At 51.1% G+C, this 24,403-nt stretch overlaps 1 protein-coding gene across 5 annotated transcripts in view; it reads left to right on the forward strand.

The window, feature by feature from the left end:
- Positions 1-24,403, forward strand: part of PKD1 (polycystin 1, transient receptor potential channel interacting) — a 96,904-nt gene that overhangs the window by 10,594 nt on the left and 61,907 nt on the right. For 4 of the 5 annotated variants that reach the window (XM_035340057.1, XM_035340052.1, XM_035340055.1 and 1 more), the window contains exon 1: positions 29-392. In XM_035340057.1, the coding sequence (XP_035195948.1) occupies positions 130-392 (263 nt within the window). In that variant the 5' untranslated portion in view covers positions 29-129. Of the gene's footprint in view, positions 1-28; positions 393-24,403 lie in introns of those variants that run through there. The other variant, XM_035340054.1, reaches the window with a different exon arrangement.

Consider the following 24,403-nt stretch of genomic DNA (forward strand, 5'->3'; position numbering starts at 1 on the left):
CGGGAACGGGACCGGGAGCGGGCCGGGACGGAGCGGGACAGCGCGGAGCGCAGCGGAGCGAGGCCGGGCCCGGGCCGGGCCGGGCCGGGGGAGCGGCGGTGCGGGGCCATGCCATGCCCGTAGGGAGAGATGCCTTTTGGAAATGGAGACACTGGATCACAGCGCAAACATGGCGTCCCCGCGGCGCGGCTGCCCCTCTCGGGCTGGTGCCTGCTCTGCTCCCTGCTGTGCGGGGGGCTGGCGGCCAGCAGGACCCCCCCGGCCCCCGCCTGCCAGCCCTGCGCCGCCGACTGTACCTGCGCCGGCGGCCGGCCCGGCGCCGCCTGCATCGCCAACTGCTCGGCCCGGGGGCTGCAGCGCCCCCCCGGAGCCCCCCCGGCCGCCACGGCCCTGTGAGTACCGCGGGGCGGCGGGGCCGGGAGCGGGGCTGCTCGGGCTGCGTGCTGCGGGGGGGACGGCACCAGGGACGCCCGGGGAAGTTGGTCTGGGGGGGCGGCGGCTGCGGCGTTAGGCGGCCGCAGAAGGGAAAAGGGCTTCGGGACGCGGGGCTGCGGCGCTGCTCGGCTCCGGGAACGGGAGCGAGGTGCCCGGCACGGTGCTGGTGTCCGGGCGGTGACGGCCGCTGGGCGCCCCGGCACGCACCTGGAGGTGTGCTGCCAGGGGCCGGCCCCGACATGGTGCTCCCCAAATGCTGGTGGCCCGCGGGGCAAGGGAGACCCCCCCCGGGGTGGTGCAGAGCAGAGCTCCCCGTGGGCACAGCCAGGGCAGCCGGGGGTGTCTGGGGTGCTGGGGGCTGCGAGTCAGAGGGGAATGGCAGGGGGGAACTGTGGCAAGAAATGAGCAGCTGGCTTAAACGCTGTGCTGTACACGGCAAGTTAAAAAGACTCGATTCAGAAGTTCAAATCAAAATTTTGTGGCACAAGTGCTAGAATGGGATGACTGTTGTGCTGGTGTCCAGGTCCTGACTGTTGTTTTGGGAACATCAGCCCAAAAGCTGTGTGTCTTGGAGGGGCATTAGAGCAGCCCGTGTGCTCAGTCACTTCGAGTTACTGTGCGGTTTGATAAACGGCAAGGGGAGAAGCTGTGGGGTTTGTTTGTTTCTTTTTTTTTTTATTATTTTTTTCTTTTTTTTTTCCAATTTAAATTTGCTCTATATATGGAGTAACTTTCGTCTTCTTGAGGAGACAAAAGCTTTGAGTGATTCATGTAGGAAAGATGACGTGGGGTCCGGCATGATAGAAGAATCTTACTTGAGCTAATTTCTACTGGTGTTTCAGTAAGTTAAAGGTCTGCTTTTTCTCTTCTGAGTTTCCACTTTGTAGTGTCAATATAGATTGACAAATATTGCAAAAGTCAGAAATACCACAGAAAACATTAAATCGGCAAGATGCATCTTGATTAACTTCGGGAAAGCACACAACCTGTATGACCAGCAGATGAGGTGTTTTCCAAGTGTTTACTTACATGACAGGTTTCAACTTTTCCAAATAAAACTATTGTTTTGTCCAGAAAGTCCCTAACTGGGTGAGGCTCATTTTTACTTAAGGCTTTCTGAGGTTGCGTTATCTGTTGTCTGTTAGACCTGTGGGTCTGCTGCTCCGGAGGCTGAACGTGCCGTCACAGCGGAGGTGGAACGTGCCAGGGCTTTGCTGGTCACTTGTCCAGCAGCCTTCTGAAGACTGCCTGTGGCGGGTCGCTCTTTTGGCTGTTTTAGCATTTGGGGCTATTACAGTGTGTTTTTAGGATTATTAATTTTGGTAGTAAGTGTTTGAGACTGTTTACGTTATTGTTGTTCAGAGGTGTTGAGTTATAAAAGCTCCCAGACCATTTAGGATTGGATCCTGCTATGCAACGACAAATTGAAGATAGACATAAAGCTCAGGCGGGTCAACAAAACGAAGTGTCCCGAGTGTGGGAAGAGGGAAGCTACTAAAGCAAATTGACTGAAACGGCAGGGTGGCATTACTGATGTTTTCTTCCATTTTTCAACGGTGAAATAATTGCTTACAGCGCTGTTGAGAGCAGTGTGTTAAGGGGAAGAGCTGTGCTCCACTGAGGAATGGCCGTCACCCTGTAGCGGACGGATGGTGAGGTCCCTTGTCAGCCAGCTGATCGTCTGGTGTGTGTAGTCACGGCTCAGCTGAAAAAACATGTGCTGGTAATCTTCTAGTGACCAGTGAAGATGTGCTGAAGTGGTCTGCTGTGGCACGCAGGTGTCCTCTGGGGAGTTTACTTCCCTGATTGATCTGACAATGATAAAGAAGGCAGGTGTGCTTAGGTTGTTGTTATAGCCTTGAAAGATTTACAGATAAATTTTGGTTGGGGTGAGAGGGACTGTGGCTCGTGACACAGTGAAGTTATGCAACCAGTTTTATCTACGTATTTCACTTTTACTGAACACCAACACATTAGGTAAATGATGCTTTTAATAATTTGATGCCTGCTCTCTCATTAGAGGAAAAAATTATATCTCAACAAAATATTGCTTTGTTATTACTCTGAAATGAGAACAGCCTTTAAGAAGGCAGAGTTCAGCAAATTACCGTCACCAAAGCTCCCTGATTCTGCGGCAGGCGTGTGCCAGCAGTTGCGCTAAGCAAACGTGACACCGTACCGCACTGTGCAAGTAAGGCCTAGGAAATGAATTCCTCTTGTATCCGGCATCGTGGACCTAGCAACTCTGCAAAACAAAATGCCAACTTTGGCAGCGCTGTTACTATGAGTACAGAAGAAATGCCACATGGAGGAATCACTAAGGAAATAACCTCTGCTGCTTGCAGGCGTAGTGTCCAGGCAGACCCAACGGGGATGTTGGCCCCAGCCCGCTGCTGCAGCTGGCTTCTCAAAGCGCAGTGCAGCGTCTGGCTGGAGGCAGGAGCAGAGCCTGTTTTTTTTTTCCGAAGTGTCTGCAGTGTGCAACATGAAAACTGTGCTTCAAGAGCAACGCGCTTCAAGTGGCAACGTTTGCACCTCGGAGATTCTCCATCTGAGAAATGTTCTGCTCTGATCTATCTGCACGTGCGTTGCTTTCAGGGCTACTGGGTTTTGTTCACGTTTACTTTCAGACCTGGCTGTTTCATGGGACGGTGTTGCCTCTTTCATTCCTCAGCTGGAAATAAACCTCACAAAGATTTTCTGACTTTCCCCTGCAAATATTGACCATTTCTGGCATATCTTTAGTATCGCGCTAGTTTTGAAGTGGAGATTAGAATCTCGATTTGTAAGACTGTAGAGCTGAAGCTCCCTTATTTTTCCTCCCTCATTAATGTTGAGCACTATTTGTGGATGGGCAAGAAAGAGAAGGTGAAAATATCAGAGTGGCTCTGCTATCGCCACACGCCTGCATAAGCTTTGCAGGTTTGGGGGTCATTCATCCAAAACCCAGCGTGTGGGTTTTTTTGTTTGTTTGTTTGTTTTTTGTAGATTTGGCAAAGAGTCCTGGGGTGACGCTGCCCAGCTGGTGACTTCACCTAAGCAAACCTTCTAAAAATAAACAGATTCCATGATTCAAGAACCTACAGTCTGTAATAAGTCTTTAAATTGCAAGAGTTGGCAATGGTCAGTAGGTTTTGGTATCGTTACACGATGCAGTAAAAGCTATTTCAAAGTTCAAGGTGTCTTCAAAAGCTATTGGAAAAAAAATCAAATTAAAAGTAAAATCCAGTTCAAGTAAAACCACAAGCTGTGGAGTGTCTGTACAATGCCGTCCAGTCTACAAAGGCAAAATAGATTAACTTCTGTTTCTAGAAAAAATGTAAATAACTTGGAATGGCATTCTCATAAGAAGCCATATCCCTAGTGAAAAGAAGGCTGTGTTTCTCTTCTGTAAGGAATTTTGGAGGGGAAAAAGGCCTAAATGAGGTGCTAGATAAATATTTTGCAAACAAGATTCATTCAGCTTGTGGAAGGAACCAATCACATAAGCAAGTTGTAAATGCAATTAAAGCACCAAACAAGGAGGCAATTCTCGATCATTCTATTGGAGCATAATGGTTTCTGGTGTTAGTGAAGTGTCACCGTGATGCCATCACAGCAATGGCACGAGCACGAGGTTTGGGTTATTTATTATGCTGCTTCCTTCTGTTTCGGGGAAGTTTGAGTGCTGATCCCATGACTGAGAAGTTTACCTGGAAACCTTGGCTTTTTTTTTTTTTTTTTTTTTTTTTTTTTTTGCTGGTGTTTAAAAATGTAGTAGAAGAAAAGGTGGTGGTTGCAGGTGTTCCAACTCCTTGGCAAACGTAATAAAATAGCCACGAGCAGCATCGAAGTGTCTCACTTCTTGGCCCCGGGATCTCAGTGGCTGGAGGGCCCTGCCTTGGAGGGGAGCTTTTGGAGCAGTAATTCCTTCCCCTATTCACCATGGAGAGATTACAGGCATGTGACAACTTCTGGTATTAGTAGAAAGGATCGTGGCAGTGCTCACCTTATATTTTGGGGTTCCTTTGACATCTGGTGTATATATATATATATTTTTTTACCTGATACTGTTTTTACATTGATTTTTTCCTCGTATTGCCTGTGATTTTAAAGTTTACTGGTGGTGTCTCAATTCATCTGTGGCCTTTTCCCCATTGGAGTGAAAGTGTGGGCCCAGTCCTGCCTCTCTCCTCCTGCTGGCAAGCCCCCTCCAGGTCTCTCTCAGGTGTCACCCAGCTGCTTCGTTACACTCTCGCCTACAGGGGGGTTAAGCAGAAAATCATTGATCGGAAGGTGGGCTGGAGCAGACTCATCTGGTTTGTTGATGCTTCGCTCCCTGCTTGCCATGTAACGGAATCCCTTGTTCTACCTCATGTGCCACAGTTTCCACGCTGTGGTTTCCACGCTACGCCTCTGCGTCATCCTTTCCTCATTTCTTCAAGCTTTGTAGTCTTTTGATTGATCACTGCAGTTCGGCTTGATTTCGTGTCTTGCTTTTATTTACCCCACATGTCCCCAGACTGTACAGCTGGGAGCTGTACAGAGGTTCTCACTCTTACCGTGGGGGACACGGCAATGTGAAATAGTCCCCCCATAGCCAGCAGCAGGGTTTGGGCAGTCGCTGTCAGGCTCAGAAAGAACATTTCTGTCCCTTCCGTGGTGTGCACTTGGCGGCTCTGCTGGTGGGCAGCGCCCGAGGCACTGTCGCTGTTCGGAAGGGTTTTTTTTGCCCACCCTTCTCCCCGGGGTCTTGCAGAGATCGGGCTGAAGGCCTGGCGAGCGACATCTGTGCTGCAGAGCTGCCGGCCGCGCTCCCCTCGCAGCTTCTGCCACCTCCACGCCCTGCCGCGCGTCACTGCCTGTCCAATGGGAGGGCGAAGGCTTCGCATCAGACCTCCCCGGTCCTTAGTCCTTACCCCACGTTTGCACTGAACAATTAGCTTGTTTTTCATATCAAAGGGCTGTTGTTTGCTTAGACACCGAATCTGTGTTGGTGTCTCTGTTTGCCAAAACTAAAAATGTCAATTTGAAACATAACATTAGTTTTTGCTTTGCAAAGAGCACAGAGAGGAGAAAAAAACAAAACAACAACAAAATAAACCAAAACACACAATTACCACCATTCCCATTTTTTCAAGGATAACTATTGTCAGGAAGAGTTTCAGCAACATGCAAGTTGACCATCCGTAGCATTTGTGGTAAATTATAGGAACCATGACCAGTAAACAGATTTTGTCCTCACTTTTCCAACTGCTCCCTTTCTCCCGAAAGATTGCATCAATTGAATGATGTGCTACCACTGAATTTAAACAGAGGTAATCAGAACAAACTAAGCACAGTGTTCTGGAGTCAGCTGTTCCCTGCCTGTCTGAGGGTAAAAATAGTTCCCCTCAGGTTAGGAACAAGCACGTCTCTTTGGCTTCCTGGCATCAGGCCTAGTAAAAACTTTAATAAACTGAGATCAGAGAGGAAGCTTCAGGTGTGGTATACGTTGCTGTCTTCGATGCAGTGTCATTTTTAATTTAATTGGAAGCCTGTGGTGAGAGAGCGTGACAGGCCGGTTTGGTAGCAGTGCTCGATGGAAGAGAAACGATGTTCAGTTAGTAGCAGGGCATCTCCCACCCAGGGCGTTGTTCAGTTGGGGTGCACGCGTGTTAACGCTGGGTCCCGCTCTGCCACCAGCCCCAGAGCCATGGGCTGCCCCCCCCGGAGCCGTGGGCTCCCCCAGCAGCACGGTGCCGAAGGTGCCGGCTCTGCTCTTTGCTCCAGTGTGATCAGAAAGTTGTGCTGACCGACGGCAGATGGCCTGCAGCAGCTCTGGGTTTTGATGTGCCTACGGGGCAATCTGTAGTGACACAAACTGTGGCTCCAAGCCAGGAGTCAGCCAGTCCTTTCCTGTTCATTGGGAAGTGCGCCTGGGCACCATCCCATGCCCTTATTTCTTCTAGCTGGCGGGGTGACTTGCATTCTGCCCTCCTATGCAGACAAATCCTTGTATCAAGAAACAAACGGCATTTGGCTCAGTGTAATACTTTGCATGTCTGTGATGAAGTCATGAGGTCAAATCGCTGGTTTGAAACGGAGATTTCCAGGGTGGAGCTTGTAGCCATGGGTGGAACATGTGCCCGCTTCCCTGGGCAGAAGCCGCTGATGGTGCTCGCAGATCCCCGCAGTCGCCTCCTCACCGTTCCTTGCAACATCTGCTGGCAGTACCTCGGCCCTGGCTCCTGCAGCATCCACACTGCTCTGGGCTTCTCTAGCAGGGAAACAGATTTCTGCAGACCCCAGAAGCAAAGGAGCATTTTTCTCTGCAGCTTTGAGACGGGCAGTGCTTCTGCTTCCTTTCCCTTGTGTGGGGGCTTGGATGGGATTCCGTAAACATCTTTCCCTGCCTGGTCAAGGGGCACTGGTGGTGCTGGGAATGGGTTAAATAGGTCCTGCTGCAGCAAATGCTCCTTGTCGAGAGGTGGGAGTGGCTCTCTAAAAAGAGGATCCAGGGTGTGGGTTGAGTCCTCCTGAGGGAGGGACCGGGGGAACAGCTAAGCCTGGGAAAGCAGAGCCGAGAGCCCGGCCGAGCTGTTGCGTTGGCCAAAGCTGTTAGTTTCTCTCTCAAAGCCACGCCTCGGGAAGGAGGTGGAGTGAGTCCGGCCCAAAGCGTGCGGATTTGGGTTTAGGTCAGGTTGGTAGGAGCTCTGTGCCTCGTCCCACCAGGACGTTGTGCTGGAGCTGCGTGTGCTCCTTGCTGCGTGTGCTCATGCTGTGCCGCAGGCAGGTCCGGGGCTGGGAGCTGTCAGGCAGCAGGGGCATGCGAGGAACGCGGAGCCGAGCCAGAGGGATCCTTGTGCCGTGCTGCAGCCATGTGAGCACGCGGGTCCTTCTAAGAGCTGGAAAAAAAAAAAAAAAGTTCTTTTTAACGTATTTATTTTCGTAGGGCAAAGTCATCGTTTTTTGAAAGAGCACTCCAGAAGTGGCTATTTTTGTACTTGTGTGCTCATCGGCTTGCCTCACAGCTGGGCTGGTTACGTTTGAAGGGCTGAATACGGTTTAGCCTTTCCAAGCATGGCCTAGATAAAACAGATGTTCCGATTCCCGTCTCTGCTGCTGACGCTCCCATATGCCACATTTCCGACGGGAGGACCCCCTGCTGGCACGCAGGCCCAGCACCGTGTGTGGTGGAGGCCCAGCGCCCCGTGCCGTGCGTGGGGCCCAGTGCCAGCACCCCCTGTCCTGCTGGCAGCGGGGACTAGAGCGCTGTCAGAAGGGGAGTGAATGTTGGTGGGTTTTGCCTCATGGGTCGCTTCTGTGCTATTTATGAACGGCTTTCACGTGCAGAGGCTTCTGTAGCTGCTTGTGAGCAGGGAGAACCATCGGAGCCAGGCTCTTCAGCCAGTGCCAGGCTGTCCATGGGGTGATAAAATGATGGTCGCGGGCCCCATACCGCAATGCGTGCTCCCAGCACAGAGCATATGTGCCGCATTTCCTCTCACGGGGCTTAGAGCTATGGGAACAGTCAGAAGCCGCAATGAGATGCAGAGTAGAGAGTCTCCAAGACAAGTGTTGCAGCCACCTCCGCTGCACAGAGCTGTGCTCTCCGCTCCCTCAGACACCTCTGCGTAAGCTGGCTTTCTTCATCAGAAAGAGGAGGGCAGGGATCTGGGGACAGTGTCTCGTCATCCACAGACGTATCGTCATCCACATCTCGTCATCCACAGACGCACAGGAACATTGGGAAGGCATCGTGAAAGGATCCTCGCTCTGTCTGCGGCAGCGCAGTGAGCGTAGTGTGCTGCCTGCAGCATGGAGCTGGCCCTCGGCAGAGCTGTATTTCACCCCAGATGAAAAGTGTTGGAAAGCCTTCTGGAAAGAGTGAGTTTTCAGAAGGGGAAGTTTGGATATGGAAAGAGCAATCAACTGGCACCTTTATTATTTTGTATCGCTGGGCCACTTCAGGGATCTCATAGGATAGGCACCGTAGTGAAGAGCCTGGTCTTGCCCAAGGACTGCAGATTGTTCATGCAGGGTGATTCCCTGGGAGTAAAGCTTCCATCTGAAAAATATCTTGGCTCCTGACCAGCCCTCTGCGAAGCAGTTTTGGAGGACAGCTCATTATTGCTACCTTGGTGATTTTCTAGAAGAGAACTGTTACATAAAGCAGCAAGTTTGTGACTCCATTAGTCAGGATCCCTTCTCAGCTGTTTCACTACAATATTAAAAAATAAAAGGGGGGGGAATGGGGGGAGGTCTCTGTGTCCTCCCAGACACAGGTGGTGACTGCAAGTAGAGAGCCACTGAAATGAGCAGTGACATTGGCCAGAGATTCATAAGTAATGAATTAAATCTGTGCAGATCAAAGGTTTCTATCAGAGTGTGGGAACATTATTTTACTCCGACAGAGGGAAAACATGAAGTCATTGGCTTTACGTCCTGAACGTTGTCTAGATTTGCAACCCCTGATTGCATAGATCAGTACAAAATTTGTATCAGAAGTCTTTAAAAAAGTCAATGAAAACAAAATGAAGGTACTAAGACAAAAGCTAGAAGTGTCTGACAGTTAGACTTTGTTAGTCTTTCAGTTGCATTAAGAAAATTTGCTGTAGCTAATATAAGCAGTGGATTGGGTTCACACCAGCATTAAGCAAAGACTTTGCTAAAGAAAAAGAAAAAAAATGCTGCCACTTTGTGCAATAAAGCTGTTGTAGGGCACAGAACATACTAGGACAGGACCATGGAAACAAAGCTTGGGTGGTACTTGAGGCTCTGCTAGACCGACAGAATACAATTCCCGAATTTTAATTTAGAAAGAAGACACACCCCATCTTTTACAGGGAGTGCCAACAGCATCATTAGTTCTCGATTTTTTACTTCATACAAGACAAAACAACTTCAGTAGCATGACAGTCAGAGCCTGAACTCTGAGGCCCATGGCCCTCGCAGCTGCCCCTGCTTTCAGTCATTGCATCCAGCAGTAATTTCTTGAAAAGCTTTCTGCATTTCCAGTGCTTGCAAGAGAGTAAACGGTAAGGGTAGTAATGCCGCTGTCCTTGGACAGTTTAGGTTCTGATCACACTCGCAGATTGCATCTGATACAACCAACAATTTAAGTTGCATTGGATTTTTTTTGCGCTGCGTGCCATGAGCCATGTTATGCAGCCAGCCAGGTTGGAGGATTGCCCTCCAGGATGGTTTAGGTTTGCAGCATTTAAAAGGTTAATTACAGCTAGACATCGGATCTGTAAAACAAGCCAACAAGGCCCACTGCTACATTCTGGCTTCCTTTGGATTAACTTTGACAACTCCAAGTCTGTAGCATGATCTTTGGAGAGAATCGGGTGAGGAAACTACGTTTGAAAAATAATCTCCAACACCCCCACAGGACACAAAACTCTAGCTACTTGGGAAAGACATTTCACAAGGCATCGGAGTGTCCTGGATCTTTTGAGGGCCTGCAGCCCTACTACTCCAAATCCTCTCCTCTTGCCGGTGGTTGGTCTGATCAACAACACGGAGGCCTTTTTGTCCCTGTGCCCACTGACACCTCCTGTACTCTCCTAAGGAGAGAGGAAATGAAAGTGGAGCCAGTGTTTTGTGCATTGGCTTGCCGGGCAATTCCTGAAATTGCTAAGTTCTGCAGCAGCCCTGGAGGCTGTGTACAGCATGCTTAAGGCCATGATTTGTTTCTCCTTCTGTCCTTCTCTCCTCCACAATCAGGGAATTGAAGTGCATACCTTAGTTTGGGAAGAGAGCCGAGCTACTGGGGGCAGTGTTGTCTAACAGCTGGAACGCAGGGGAAAGCAGGACTTCTTGCTTTTGTTTTCAATTCTGACCCTGGTTGCGTGGGCTGGGCTCATTGACTCGGCTGCAGTCAGTCTCCCCTGTCTGAGCAATGGGGCTGATGTGTCCTTGCCTCATGGGAGTATTGTAGTGGTTATTTATGGGAATTAAGTGCTTGTGGAAGGCTTAAATGTGTGGCTGCTGGATAGATGCCCTGGATTTCTAATTCCTACTGCTTGGTGCTCTGCCATCCTTGTGAGAAGGCAGCAAAGCATTGTCCTGTACCAACTCCCAGGATGCTGATTCTGCAGCCTGAGCAAGGTGCAGGGCAGGGCAGCAAAACACAGGCTTTTGCTCATTTTGGTGGTTTATGGGTGACCTTGCTCCTGCCCTCCTGCTTCAGCCCCACCATGCAGTCATGCCCCAAACGAAGCACACAGCCCTGTGCTCTGCTGGTGCGTACGGTGCGGCAGGTGTCGGAGCCAGCTGGATCCCGCTGTGCTGCTGTAGCCATCATTTTCCTTTTGAACGCATCTGCAAAGAGAAAAGTCTGGTTTGCTGCCCAGTTTTATTTTAGCTTCGAGGCAGTGCCATCAGTTTCCCAAACAGACGTCCCAGCCCCAGATATGAAGTCTGTGCTGGCTCCAGGGTGCCAGCTCCTGAGAAGATCATGGCTGCGGGCTCCCCGCGGGAAGGACGTGGGGCCGGGGCTGATGTCCTCACCAGGAGCAGCCCGAGGAGAGGAGCCGTGCAGCCCCAGGCTGCAGGTGCAGATGTGACTGCACAAGGCCAGAGCCGTGCTGCTAGGACAGGATGGCCCGTGCCAACCGGCAGGCTTTTGGCCATGTTCGTGATCCTCGCTGCCCTCTGCGGGGAGCAAGGCCCGGGCTCGGCCTGCGGTGCTGCTCCAAGCACCCTGCCTCAGCCAGGCACCATTTTACCTCTGCCAGGCACCATTTTGTCACGCCAGTGGCCATCTTACGCAGCCGTGAGGAAGCTCTGGCTCTGCTGTGCTACCTCCCCATGCCCCTGCGGGCAGGTCTGTGTGGTGTTAACAGTCCAGCCCTGCTCCCTGGCCCCAGGCAGCCCTCCTGGGTGCCCTCGGGCAGCAGGTCTGGGGCAGGCAACCTCGCAGCCACTTGGGGCCCGTCGTGGCACTGCGGGTGGCCGGCAGTGGTGTGGCCTCGCAGGCGGGCCTCTGGGGATGTGAGGTCTGTCTGGGCTGGGGCAAACCTCCACGTGTCCGCCTCCTTTCCTGCCTTGCACCGCTGTGGTCTCTGTCGGCTCCACGAGCAGTTGGCACCTGCTGGGCACGCAGGTCCTCGGGCTGTGCATACCTCGCCGTGAGGCCGGGCTCAGCTGTAGGGTAGGGGTGCCGTGAGCCCTGTGTTTGGGGCTGGGCGTCCCACGGGACCGAGTCGGCTGCCAGCCTCGGGCTGCGGAGCTGGGCCTGCCGCCGCCGTGCGGGTCCGGGATCCGGCAATCAGTAGCTCTTGGCTGTGGCGCGTACTGTGGGATCCCTGCTGTTGTTTGTTTGTTTAATGGTGGCTGATTACAGGGAGAGGAGACTGCCCCTTTTCCACCTCCTTAGGGGTGCGCTTCGGTATTCCTACTGGGAGTGCGAGGACGCCTTGATCCTCTGCCTAATCAAACTGACTGGAGGGCACTAACAGCCGTGTTTCGGCCGCGCTGCTGCCACTGCAGCCTGGAGTGTGGCCTTCCAGGGGGAGGGGGGTTGTCTTTTACAATGTGAAACACATTTCAGCAGCAGTGTGTTTTTTTTTTCATTGAATCTAGAGGAATAAAAGCCCCCAGCAGGAGCCTTGAGCTTACTGTTCAGATGAGATACAGGCCTGTGGCAGGGATAGGTCCCAGATCTCCTGGCAGCAGCTCAACCACTGCACTTGTTTCTTTTAAGTTCCCGGGGTCCTAATTCTTCCTGTCTCACGGGCAGTCTGGCGGCAGCGCAGGCGGCGTTGACAGCCTGTGAGGAGCACACGAGCTTGCCGCGAGTGGCAGAGCATCAGCACAGAGCCGTGTGTGTGGTGTGGCCGTGAGAACGGTCCCGTCAGATTGATGTCACTGAATTAATCTACAGAACTGAAGAGCGTGGGTGATTTGTGTGTTGTGAGTCTGCTTTCTGCACAGGCCACAGGTGGGTGAGAGCCTTGGCCTTGGCAGCATCAGGTCCTGGCTTCTGCAGAGCAGTGTGTTGGTCCTGCCCCTCATTTCAGGGGCACCACGCTGTGCTGAGCAAGGGCTGCTCTTAAACCCTGCTTGGCTGCCAGCGTGTGCAGGCCATGAAATACTCCGGCTCTCATACTGCGAGGTCAGGTTTCTGGGTCTTGGGACAGTGGGAGTCCACATATTTCAGCTCTCAATATACAGCTTTAGCTATGACCTGAGTGCGCTGTGGAGGTCCTGGTGTTGAGCAGCCTCAGCAGACATCTATTCTGGTGCACAGGCTGAGGCTGCACAGGGACTCAGCACCACTAATTGATGAAACCCAGCCCTAGCAATGGGTGTACAATAGCCATTTACTCGCATGTCGCGCTTTATGCCAGGGACTATGATGACAGACTGTGGAAGTAAGTGGCTTTCAGCAGATGCCTGTAAAACTGTAAAACTTTACAGACAGTCTTATAGTGGGAACTTCAGGACTTTTAGTGTTGGGCCCAAAGACTTTCTGTCCTGACAGCAGAACAGGGCTTTCAGGGCTCTGACCTACTACCAGTCTTTGGATAATGAGGAAGAAGCTGGTGGACTAAGTTCCTGACATATCAGCAGCGCTGGCATCTATTCGTGTGTAAAGCTCAATTTAAAATGCAGAGATTCAGTTGTATTTCTGCTGCATGATACCTTGCATGGTATGTGTGGGCTTGCAGAAAAGACCCAAAGCTCTGGAAAATGTTATTTGTATGTGTACGGCTGTGAGCCCTGGACAGGACTGGGACCTCCTAGTGCTGGGTACCATGCACAGGCATGCTGAATAACAGACTTTATCCTCGGGATCTTGTGATAGAAATAGACGAGGCAAAAGGAAATCTTCCTGTTTTACAGCTGGTTAAGGCTGTAAAAGCTTTATGTGCACAGGGAGTGAGCAACTTACTTGAGGTCCTACTGGCAGTGTGTCAGAGCCAGGCCCTGAGCCCTCAGGATCTTCTGAGGTGCCGCTGAGTGCGATAAACGTGGGCTTGCAAGTGCACATGGGGCTGATCTGCCATGAAGATCTCGTGGTGTGAGTGCAGGATTACATCTAGGTGACACTGCTCTGAGGCATCTTCAGACTGGAGAGCTGTAATCAGTTTTGTCCTAGTCCCGAATGCAGCACAGCGTGGCTTAGATGTGGTTCATTTTGGAGTGGGGAGAACAACACCTAGTCACCGTGTTCTTTTGCTGCCTCGCAAAGAGCTGTCCTTGCTCCAGACCCTGTTCCTGGTGTGCGTGGAGGCCCTGCTTCTGCAGGCCTGTGTGGGGACTGCTCCTCTGTGCTGACCTCCAGGAAGCAGGATTCGTTCGGAGAAGTTTGGTGTGACAGGCGGGAGGAACAACATTTCACCATGAGTTTGTGCCGGGGTTCTGGATTAATCATTGCTGCAATTAATGTGTTTTAGCTCAAAGCCAGAGCCGTCTGCATCACCTGACCGCTCTACAGGCAAAACCAACAGGGTATCAGATTTTGGCATGGCTGCGCTACCCGGAAGCGGGGTTTCTGCAAGGCACGAGGGAATGGAGAGCAATGGTTAATCGGCAGGATGGAGTTAATCATTCACTGAATTCCTTAGCTACAAACCCTTTCCTCAGTAATTTTTTGGCGCGTTGCTGGAAAGGAAATTGGGGTATGCGAAGCAAAACCATGCTTAACAAGTCACAGTAGCCCTGGTGTGTGTAGGATTTCTTGCTTTTTGCTGAGGGTGGAGCTCTCCTGTGGGAGGAGATGCTTGAATGAGCTGATAGAGCTGAGCGGTGCTGGGAAACTTGATGGATCTGCACCTTTCTCTTAGGATGCACGTGCCAGAAATTGGGATTGAAAAAGGAAATGTCTGGCCTTTCACCTACCTGAGACCCAAGGCAAAGATCTGTATTTTTCTTGCAGCAGTCAATGGTATCAACAACACCTCAAACAGAAGTGGGAAAACTTAACTTAATAAACTAGCTAGGATGCAGTTACTCAGAAGAGTCTGGCTTTGCCAGCCAAAACATGAGTCAGCCACCACTCATAAATCTCAAGATTAAAAATAAACCAAAAAAGGCCAAATGTTGCCTTGAGCCTCGAGTCCCATGTCAGCGACATCTGTATCTCCTAGAAAGGAAATGTATTTATAAAACCCCAGCAAAATAAAATGGAAAAAAATAGAGATTAGGATTTAATGCCACGATTTCAGGAGTCAGGTTTAAGGAAACCATCCCTTCTCTAATGGCAAAGCTCAATGCATCTTCCAGGTCCCCTTGTGTTGAAGTGGGTTGGGAAACGGGCATCTAGAGCCATGTACCATGGGACATGACATGGGAGTTGGTTGGGATATCAAGTGAGGCTGATAGAGTCTTTGTGGTTGCTAAAGACGCAGCCAAAATTTTGAAGGTCATTTTTAGAGGATTAGTCCCATGATCAGAAGGATTATACGATATTTCTGCTGTTTAGCAGTAAATATTTAATCTGTAGGTAACCCAAGGCTGAACTGATTACTGTGCCAGACAGAGCTAGCCTTTGAACAAGGAATCTGGGTCTGTCTTCCTTCTTCCCAGCCCTGATTCACCTCCTGTTGCCTTCTTTGGGAATGCTGAGTGGACCCACAATGTGTGACTGTAATCAGGGGACCTGATTCAGGCTGTGTTTTGTGTGTAATACCGAATTCAAATACTGTGAAGTGTTAAATGGAAGGGCAGGTTACTCTAACCCACTGATTTCAGAGGTCTCTTCTGTTCTTCCCACTCTGCCAGCTTCACTGTGTCCACATGTGAAACAGAGATATCAATATTTTTTCATGCCTTCTCAGGACTCCTGTGAAAAAATATGATATGAAGCCTGATTCTGATCTGACCCCTGGCAAGAAAATCACGGTGTTGTTGAGCTGAATACTGTAAAGTCACACCAAGAAGTACATAGGGAGGGGAACAGATTCGGACTTCTGTGCCAGTAGAGCTTGTGAGACCTTGGATGCCAAGTCGAGTGGCTTGTGCCAGCCCCTGGGGTGTGTGCACATAATAGACGTGGACTGATTGCTTGTGTAGCTGATTGCTTCCAATTTGAAACTACAAATGGTAATTGCTCACTGTAAGTTACCAGGACTCCCCACGTGGAATCTTATTAGACAGTTAATGGGAGAGCAGAGGGAGCATTTTGAAGCACACTTCATGATACATTGAACTAAGGAAGATTTGTCTAAGAGTACAGATGTATGCTTGTCCAAAAGCTTGCCCATGGCTGCTGGGTTGACAGCTCTCTGGCCATGGATGTTGGAGTTCTCGAGCATCCTGCTCAGATTCCAGCTACAAGGAGCGTGCCAGATGCTTCCAGGGTCCTTTGGGAGCTGCTGTTGTGCAGGGAGAGGCTCCGGGAACCAGCTCTGTGGTTGCATTTCTTGGGAAGTCTCTCCCGCTTCTTCCCATGCCATTAGTGATGTTCCCAACCCAGTTTGCCTCCTCCTTTATGATGAAGCCACAGTCTGGCAAGGAAGGGAAGAGATCGCGGAGGGAGAGTTCTGAAATCACCCAAATCCATAGTTCAGAGACATCCAGTTGTGCAAGATTGTTCCTGGTAAGGGGAAGCGTTGGTTCCACAGGGTGCTTGATAACACACAGCCTGCCTCCTGCTTTGGGGGCTTGCCTGTCCTGCTGCCAGACTCTGGCTAGTTAAGTGGGTGCCATTGACCAGAGTCTGACAGTAGCTTTTCTGAGGAAAAAAAAATAAAATAAATAAAGAGGTTTCTCAACCTCCTGGAAGCACAGGGCAAAGCATCGTTTTCAGGACCATTGGTGCCAACGCAGAAGGGCCCAGCTAAGTCAGCAGAGGCACTGCAGTTGCTTGCTGAGGGATGGAGCCAGCCTTCTGGGTAGTCACCTTGCTCCTTTAGCTTCTGTGGCAGTGCCCTGTGGTTCGTCATGTTTTTCCTTCTGCCTTTCTGTCTTACCCTGTCACATCAGCTGCAGTTTGCCTTCATCTGAGAGAAAGCTGTATTTGCACATCCCTTTTGCTCACTGAATCAGGGAATGTAGCCGCTTGTCCCTACACCTTTTCAGTAATAGAGGAGCTGATGAACTCCTCTATTACCTGCGCTCTGCACGCATCCAGAGCAGTGTTTGTCACTCACCTGGTACTGTGCTGCTCTGTTCTCTTCTCCCGTCTGCTGTGACGGGCAGATGGAGCCAAAATAAGCCAAATAAGAACGAAAAATAACCCGGTTGGTGTTAGTCATGCTGCAGAATGCGTTAGCAGTTCAACAATGGCCCTAAACACCTAGTGGGATCCAACTTAAACCCATAAAAGCGAGGAAGTCCGGACTTGGAGCCTGCTCTACCTGTGTGAGCAGCCGTGCTGGAGGAGCTGTGGCACAGGCAGGCTAGGGAGGCGCTGGGAATTTTTTGACTCTTAAACAATTGTCATCTGTTTCCAAGGCTTTGATTTTACTGCTCCTCCTATTTCACACGGCAGGAAATAAAAGAAAAAGATCAAGACACCTCAGATACAAATTTTCATTTGCTGAAATTGTGCTGAAGGTAGGAGTTGGGGACTCCAGGTAGCTTCATGAAAATGTCAGAATATTTGATGATTCCAACTGTAATAATAAAAATATATGAGATCAATGCTAAATGCTTGGACAGAAGAGCACCCGTAAACCTGGAGCCTGCCAGCTGTGGGATTTGTCATCTTTGGGTGCCCTCGTTGGCCCTGTTTTAGTACAGAGGCGGTTCCTCTTTGGCACTGCCGGTGATAGAGGGTTCACTGGAGAACCCCTTGAGGTCAGCTGGAATGGAATGAGTTTAAAATACTGCAGGATGATGGCTGGGCTGGGAGAGGGATGGCCTTGCCTCTTCCCTCTGCTCAGCCTGCTGGTCATCGGGCTGAGCAGTGTATTGGCCTGACCGTAAGGAACAGTTTGCGCAGCGGCCAGCCCTGGTGCAGTGTGTGTGCGCTGACGGGGAGGGCTGTGCAGGAGGAAGCGTTTGCCAGACATGGCAGGCAGCTCTCTGAGGTTTCTTGGCAGGAGGGTGTGGAAAATGTTGGAAAGGAAAAATGGAGCAAAGCAGTCTGCAGCTCAGTCTGCCTCGAGATCAGACGTGTGCGGGGCTGGGAGGCTCTGCCTCACACGCTCCTCAGTCCTTCTCTCTGCATGAAACCCCCCTGCAGCCGCTGCGATACTCACGGTCCCTACGTGCTTCTAATTTTATTTTATTTTGAGGGAAACAGTAGCTCTTTGACAGGCTTCCAAAGGATAAGAAAGGCTATTTATCTGGAAAACCCTCGGGGTCTTTGTCTTCCTGAACCCACCACAGATTAAATCACAGCTTCCAGCAAGTCTGAGCTGCTGTTTGCAGGGGAAGAGGGGTGCACTGGGTGCGGGTTCTTGCTCTATGAGGAGGCACGGCTGGGCAGCAATCCCAGCGTGACTTGGACACGTAAGGGGCTGTTTTTGTCTTTTAGTACATGACCCAGGACCTTTCTGACTGCAGGTGCCCGGGCTGTGGTTTCCTGTTCTGCTGGAGCCGCTCTGCTCTCCAGGCAGACGCAAGGCACCTGGCAGTCTGTCCATCCGTCTGTCTGTCGGGGTGCACAGCCCTGTCCAGAGGGGGGACGGCACAGAGGTGCTGCCCTGCTGGCTGCTGCTGCAGGGGGGGCATTTCTCATCATCCCAGGGAGCTGCGCCTGGAACTGGGAGCAGAAAGCAGCACTCCCCGGCAGGTGTGCAGACAGCAGGCTGAGGATCAGGGGCGCGTCAGCAGGATGGTAGAGGTTTCAGGGCTTGCTCCGTGGCATCCCTTTCCCAAGGCACTGGTGGTTTTTCTTTCCATCTGAGGCTCTGCTTCAGTGCTGGATTGCAGCAAGAAATAGCAGCGGCTGTGTTTCAGCGGCGCATGACATAATCCCTGTGCACACAGCGGGTTTCAGGGAGTTAAGTTGGTAATGTCCTTTTGGATCCGAGAGGCAGAGAGGTGCTATGGAAACGTAACTTGTTATTATTATATGGGAATGAAATTTGTTATTTCACTCTTCTGCCTCGGTTTGTGATTACACCATGGAGCAATTTTTAGCCTTGGCAAGGAGGTGATTTAACATAAGACCAAAGATGCAGCTTAACTCAGTGTCTACCATAAATCCTGAGAAATGATGATGCCGTCTGAGGCTCCGTGCGCCTTGAGAACTGGGCGAATGTTCTTTCTGCCAGCAGAGCTGATGTAAGGTCTGATTTATGAATGTAATACTTCTTGACATTGCTGCGGTGTCCAAAGATTACCAAGGATGTTTACCGAAACCCTCTGGAGTCTCCGTATGGAGCCTAAGAAGGGATCAGACTGAATTTACATGTCCTGCTGTGCCAAGCCTGCTCTTGGTAACCGTCCAGTCTCCGCAGCACGTAGGGCAGGGGCAGCCGCTGGTGCTAGCAGGACGTGCTGGCACCCTCTTAGCCCAGCACACAGCACAGGACCATGGGCTCACGCCTCCGCTTGTGCAGGGCCCCTGTCCTTAGCACCTTGGGGGCTTGGTATTGCTTGGATTCATGCTCTTCGTTCCATTTTAAACAAAGCACATTTACTGGCAGTTTGTATTTACCAGTAACACTCTCTTACACAATCACCCTCATGTTTTTTTTTTTTTTTTTTTTTTTAAATCTTCAGCTTATAAAAGTAGGGTAGGGTCATTTTTAATGTAATCATTAAGTTGAGACACAGTCCAAGACAGTTGTCCTGAAGCGAAGCACCAGGCTCCCCAGAGGCTCCTCAGGCAGCGCTGTCAGCGTTTCATTTTGGGCAGCACTGTGCCAGAGAGGACAGTTGCTTTGGTTTCGTTGTACTCAACAAAAAATGAAACAGCAACAACAAACTCAGTTTGCTTACAGTAAAAAAAAAAAAAAAAAAGGGGGGGGGGGGGGGAAGGGATGTGCCTTCTTTTTTCCTTGACCTGCCCAACACCTGCTGGCTCTCTGATAGCCCCTTCCTTCTCGGTGGGTGCTCTGACCAGCGTGTGATGGGCACTGGCTGTGCATGTTAGCACAAACGCCTGCTCAAGGTGAATTGTCAGAGGACCAGTGTCTGGGAACTCTGGAAAAAACTGAACTGAGGAAGACTGAAGCTGAATAATGAAGGAAGGATTCTGAAAGCAAGGACTCTGCGGGCTGCTTTGGTGGGCAGCAGCGGGGGGCACCCCGAGCCCTGCTCTGTCCTAGCAAGTGCTTGGTGGGGAACAGACGATCCTTAAACTGATTTACAGGTGGTTGTGCTTGTAGGCACTGACCTGGGGAAGAAATGTCTCTTGGCTTTGCATATGAAAAGCAAAAAATAAGAGTACATAGAAAAGGCTCCCACCGGTGAGCTTCACCCCTGGGCACAGGGCCAGCACAAACACGGGCCATGAAACCACTTCAGCCTTCTCCTGAGGTCTGGAGGGGGACAGCAGTGCTTCACGGGCCTTGTTCTGGCCTTGTACATGGGGGGATGATAACCCCGGCTAGCTGAACCGCAGCAGGCTCTGCCTGCACCTCTCACCAGGGCTCAGGCACGCGGCGCGCTGGGCAAATACAGAAACGCGGCTGTGGGCTCTGGGATGTCCCCTGCCTGCTCTTGCTGGTATGATTAAGAAATCGGGGCAAAAAGCATCGTAAAAACTGTAGGGAAGGGATGCTTGCCAGAAAGAAAGAGTAATTAAAGAAAAAGGCTGGCTGTAGTCGAAGAAAAAATGCTGATTGTGAATCATCAACTGTCCGTGACTTTCCCGCTGTAAAAGGTTGAATGGTCCGGTCTGTGTATTTGTGCTGGCAGTGAGTGATCTCTACAATAACAGCCATACCCTGTTTAGCTTTGCTACTATTTGGAGGAACTGTGCCAGGACTTATTGGAATCCCCCAGGCAGGCATTTAGAAGTCTTTAAAGATCAGGGGAGCTGGTGGGGAGCATAAACCCCTAGTCGGTCTCCAGAGAAATTGGCTTTGTTTAATAATAAAAAAAAAATCCACAGTAGGATGCTGAAGTGTGGTGAGACGTTTAATATGACAGCTTTTAATGCGATCAGGAAAGGAATACCTCCCAGCAGTATTTGCAGGTATTAAATCATTAGGAAGATTAGCGGAGTTGCAAGGCCATTTTTTTTTCCCTAGACAGTTTATTCCACATAATGATGATTTAAAAAAAAGGTTATAGGCGTCAGTCTTGTGGGAGAAAGGAACAGGCACGGTAGTGATCCTCCCTCTAAGAGACCGCAAACATGACCTGAAGTCTGAAGTGAATGGAATTATCCTCTCTGTGATTCTCTCACAACAAAATCAGGCTAACAGTCTCCGTTGAGTGGTTGATCCGAGGGACAGACGTCCATCCCTTTTCCAGAGCTGATCAGCAGAGCAGACTGCAGAGACAGGCACCTGCTGAGAACAGGGCTGTGCCTCGTAACTGGAAGCCCCCTCGCAGCACGCCCTGGTGCAAGCGCTGCCTGGGGGGCTGGTGGCCCTGCAGCACCCCTGCCATCGAGGGGTGCTCCGGCAGTGAGGGGCTCCCTGCTGCGGGCTGGTTGTGTGGGCTGTGGTTGGGATGCAGACCTGGACCTCGGAGCCCCTTTCCTGCTGTCTGTTGGAGCTCTGATTTCCTCCTGTTTCTGCTTGGGCTGCGTTGGAGCAGATGCTCCAGAGACGGTGTTCTTCACTTGAGAGCACTTCGGACTTGGGTACAGGAGTGGATAATGTGTGTGCCAGGACAGGGGATGGGCATGGTGAAGGATCGGGGCCTGCTGTGCCTTTCCCCAAGGAAGCACGGAAGCTCTCCCCAGGCAGAGTGCACCTTGTGCTCTCAGCAGCTGCTGGCTTTGGGACGCAGCCCCAGCCCGTCGGCCCTGGGAGCGCAGCACGAGCCCTTCTGGGCAGCAGGTGGTAGGAAGAGGTTGCAGTTGCTGGAGGTCTTGCAGTAAAGCAGCACAGAAGCTTTGTCAAAGCCAGCGGAGGCGAGCCCAAAGGGCCTTTGGCTGAGCCAGAGGTCGGAGGTGAATCGGTTTCTTTGCTCTGGGCAGGTGGAGGCCAGTCCGTGTTGTGGGGGAGAGTTGAGCTGAGGGGAGCGGTGCGAGAGCAAGTTGTCTTGAGGTCAGCTGCATCTTTCCAGGATAAGCTGATGACTGGCCTGGAGCGTTCTTCCAGAGCTCTTTCCAGGGATCTGTTCTTTGGTCTCCACCCCATACCCCCAGATATGCCGCGCAGTGGATTTATCAGCCGTTAATGTTTGGCAGAAGTGCGGACAGCTATTCTTCACAGGCAGATCGTGTTAAAAGTCCTGGCTCTCTCCTATCCAGAGTTTAAATTTTCCAAGGAAGGGGTAGGGAGTTAGATGCGCAACTCCTGTTTAACCCGTGAGATCCAAACGTTTCCTTTCTGCAGCGTGAGGCCCAGATCGTTGAGCTGTGGCACTGCTATCGTGTCGCTGTGCCATCTGCGCCCTTTGCATGCTGAGAAATTGCACAGCGCATGGAAACGAGTGGATCCCTGGCTACATCTGTTGACATCGAGGCTGAAATCAGCCCATCACTTCTTGACAAGTCTTGTCCTAAAATTCCCTGTAATTGTAGTGTTTTGATGGGCTGGGCAGGGAGAAGTCCATCTCCTCTGATAAGGGAGGCGTGATGAAAACCCCGTGTCTGGCTGGTGCTGGTGCAGAGTGCAGAAAGCAGGATGGGTTCAGAGGAGGACGCTGAGCAGAATCCTGGTCTTGGTGGTCCAGCAAAGAGCCAGCGATGTGTATTGGGGCAGCTGGGTCTGGCACACCATCCAACCTGATGAGGACCTCCACTGAGCCTGGCTGCTCGCTGAAGAAGCACAAAGTACGGCCAGCGACCAGCACAAACCTCAGCTTGCTTCTGGGTGATGGGCCCGACCTGAGCACCTGAGGAGCTCCTCGAGCCTCTGCGCCTGTGCCTAAACCAAGAACCAAGGATGAGGAGAGCGGCAGGGGCTCCTCAGCCCTCGCTCACCAGCCCCAGCAGTGGAGGCAGTTCTAGGGACAGGCCGTGTCCCCTCCTGTTGGAGCAGCACACGAACTGCCAGCTCTTCCAAACAAATCCATTTCTGTGTCCCACGCCTGTCTGCAAGACCTTCTAGAGGGGGCAGCTGTGCCTCAGGGCCCTGCCGAGGCCCAAGCAAGCTGCTCGGTTCCCTTTGTGCCTTTGGGGCCTCTGAACATGGGTGTTTTCTGGAATCAAAGTATTCTGACTACATCACAGAAGACTTCCTAATGCTAAAAGGAAGCAACCCAACCACACGCATTAATAGCGCCAGAAACATGCAAATCCATTCTGTCCTGGAACCAGTGGATCTATGTTGGGTTCTAATTGCTTTTTGTTTTCAGAAGGAAGATGTGTGAGGACCTATAGCGAACAGATTCCAGAAACATTCAGAACAGAGCTCTCCAATCCAAACAACCACATTTGAAAAAATACAGGGAGAGCTCGTATCTGTAACAGCACCGGAACACGCGGATTAAGGAAAGGCCCGTCCTTGGGCGTTCTGTAAACCATTTCCCTCCTCTCCTTCTTTCTGTCCGTCTTTCTGTCTGTCTGCGCAGTTGCAGAGCAGACTGGCTTTGGGTCTTTATCATGCCCCGTGATTTATGGCACATAACAGCAAGCAAAGCTGCTGTTTAATGAATTCCTTGGGTGTTTGTGTTCCACTAGGGATTCGTGGGGCAGACTTTGAATTGCCATGCCCTTGTGCGTGAGATGTTTACAGCGAAGCAGGAGGTCGGAAGCCCTTTCTCCCCGGCATGGCAATGCCGTTATCTCAAGCTTCAGCAGGAGCCGTGACACAGGGAGTCACAGGGAGACCCCGAGGTGCCACCAGGCACGCTGCTGCTGCTCGGGGTGCACGCTTCCATTTGCTTTAGGGTGCTTAATTAGTTTTTTTTTTTTTTTTTTTCTTTTTCCCCTTTAAATAGATAAAACCTCTAGAGTTGATTCTAAGTCTCTGTTATTTGCCCTGCAGACCAGAATGTTAGCTGCACGTTTGGACAGTTTCTCCAGATGTGTTTTATTTAACAAATAGACACAGCAACTCCTGCAGAACTCCTGCCTGGACCTTTCAGTGAAGCACATATTTAGCCATTTAAACAACAGTCTCGGATTCGTTTGTTTCTGTAGTTGATGAAATGGATTTGAATAAGAAAATCCCTCTGGGGGCAAAATATCTATCTGTTTGTCTGTCTCTGTGTCTGTGTATGTATGTATCTGTCTGTCTATCTAAGACCCAGAATATTTTAACTACCAAGAATCCAGGGATTGTGGAAGTGAACCGGGACAGGGAAGGAGGTGTGCTTTAGGAACTGCCATAGATGATGTTGCTGGACACTGCAGCCGCACTCGGGTGTAGGAGAAACCCGAACCCTTGGCCAGCGTTTCAGAAGTCCCCCCAGTGCTGGGTGCCCAGCCTGAAGCACAGGGAGGAGATGAGGGTTTCAGGAGCTGTCATCTGCAGAGCCAAAATCTTCTGCCAGGCTCAGCATCCCCCCAGTGGGGCTCCAGCTGGGCCCCGGTCACAGCAGCCCAGCAGCATCGGGCATTTCTTGGGGCCACCTGGAATCATCCTGGTGCCTGCCCCACGCCTCGTGCTGGTCTGGTGTCCCTGCCAGCATAGCTTCAGCCTGCGGAAGCGCAGAGCTTTGCCCTTGTTTCTGCTTAGAGAATATCACTTCCTGAGGACTTAAAGTCTTTTTTCTCCGATTGCTGTAGCACAGGACTCGTTTCCCTCACCGTACTCATGTCACTTCTTTTCCTGCTGTTGGTACAGACTGCCAAACGTTTAGTTTCTTCCTCCCCCGTAGATGTGTCTGCATCCACTGCTGTTTGTGCTCCTGCTTTCATTTAGATGCCTTTTCTTTTTTTTTTTTGAATGTCGGTTGCATTTTTATCATATTTTGTTCGAGTTAGTTACGGATCGTTGCACTGCCTGGGTGAGGGAGAGGACACTGCACAGATAACTGCCCCGTTCCTTCACCTGGCTTAGGGCTACAGTGAGCAGTCCAGGCTTGCTGCAAA

This window comes from Oxyura jamaicensis, chromosome 14 (genome assembly GCF_011077185.1).
Source record: "Oxyura jamaicensis isolate SHBP4307 breed ruddy duck chromosome 14, BPBGC_Ojam_1.0, whole genome shotgun sequence".
In the NCBI taxonomy this organism is placed as follows: Eukaryota; Metazoa; Chordata; class Aves; order Anseriformes; family Anatidae; genus Oxyura; species Oxyura jamaicensis.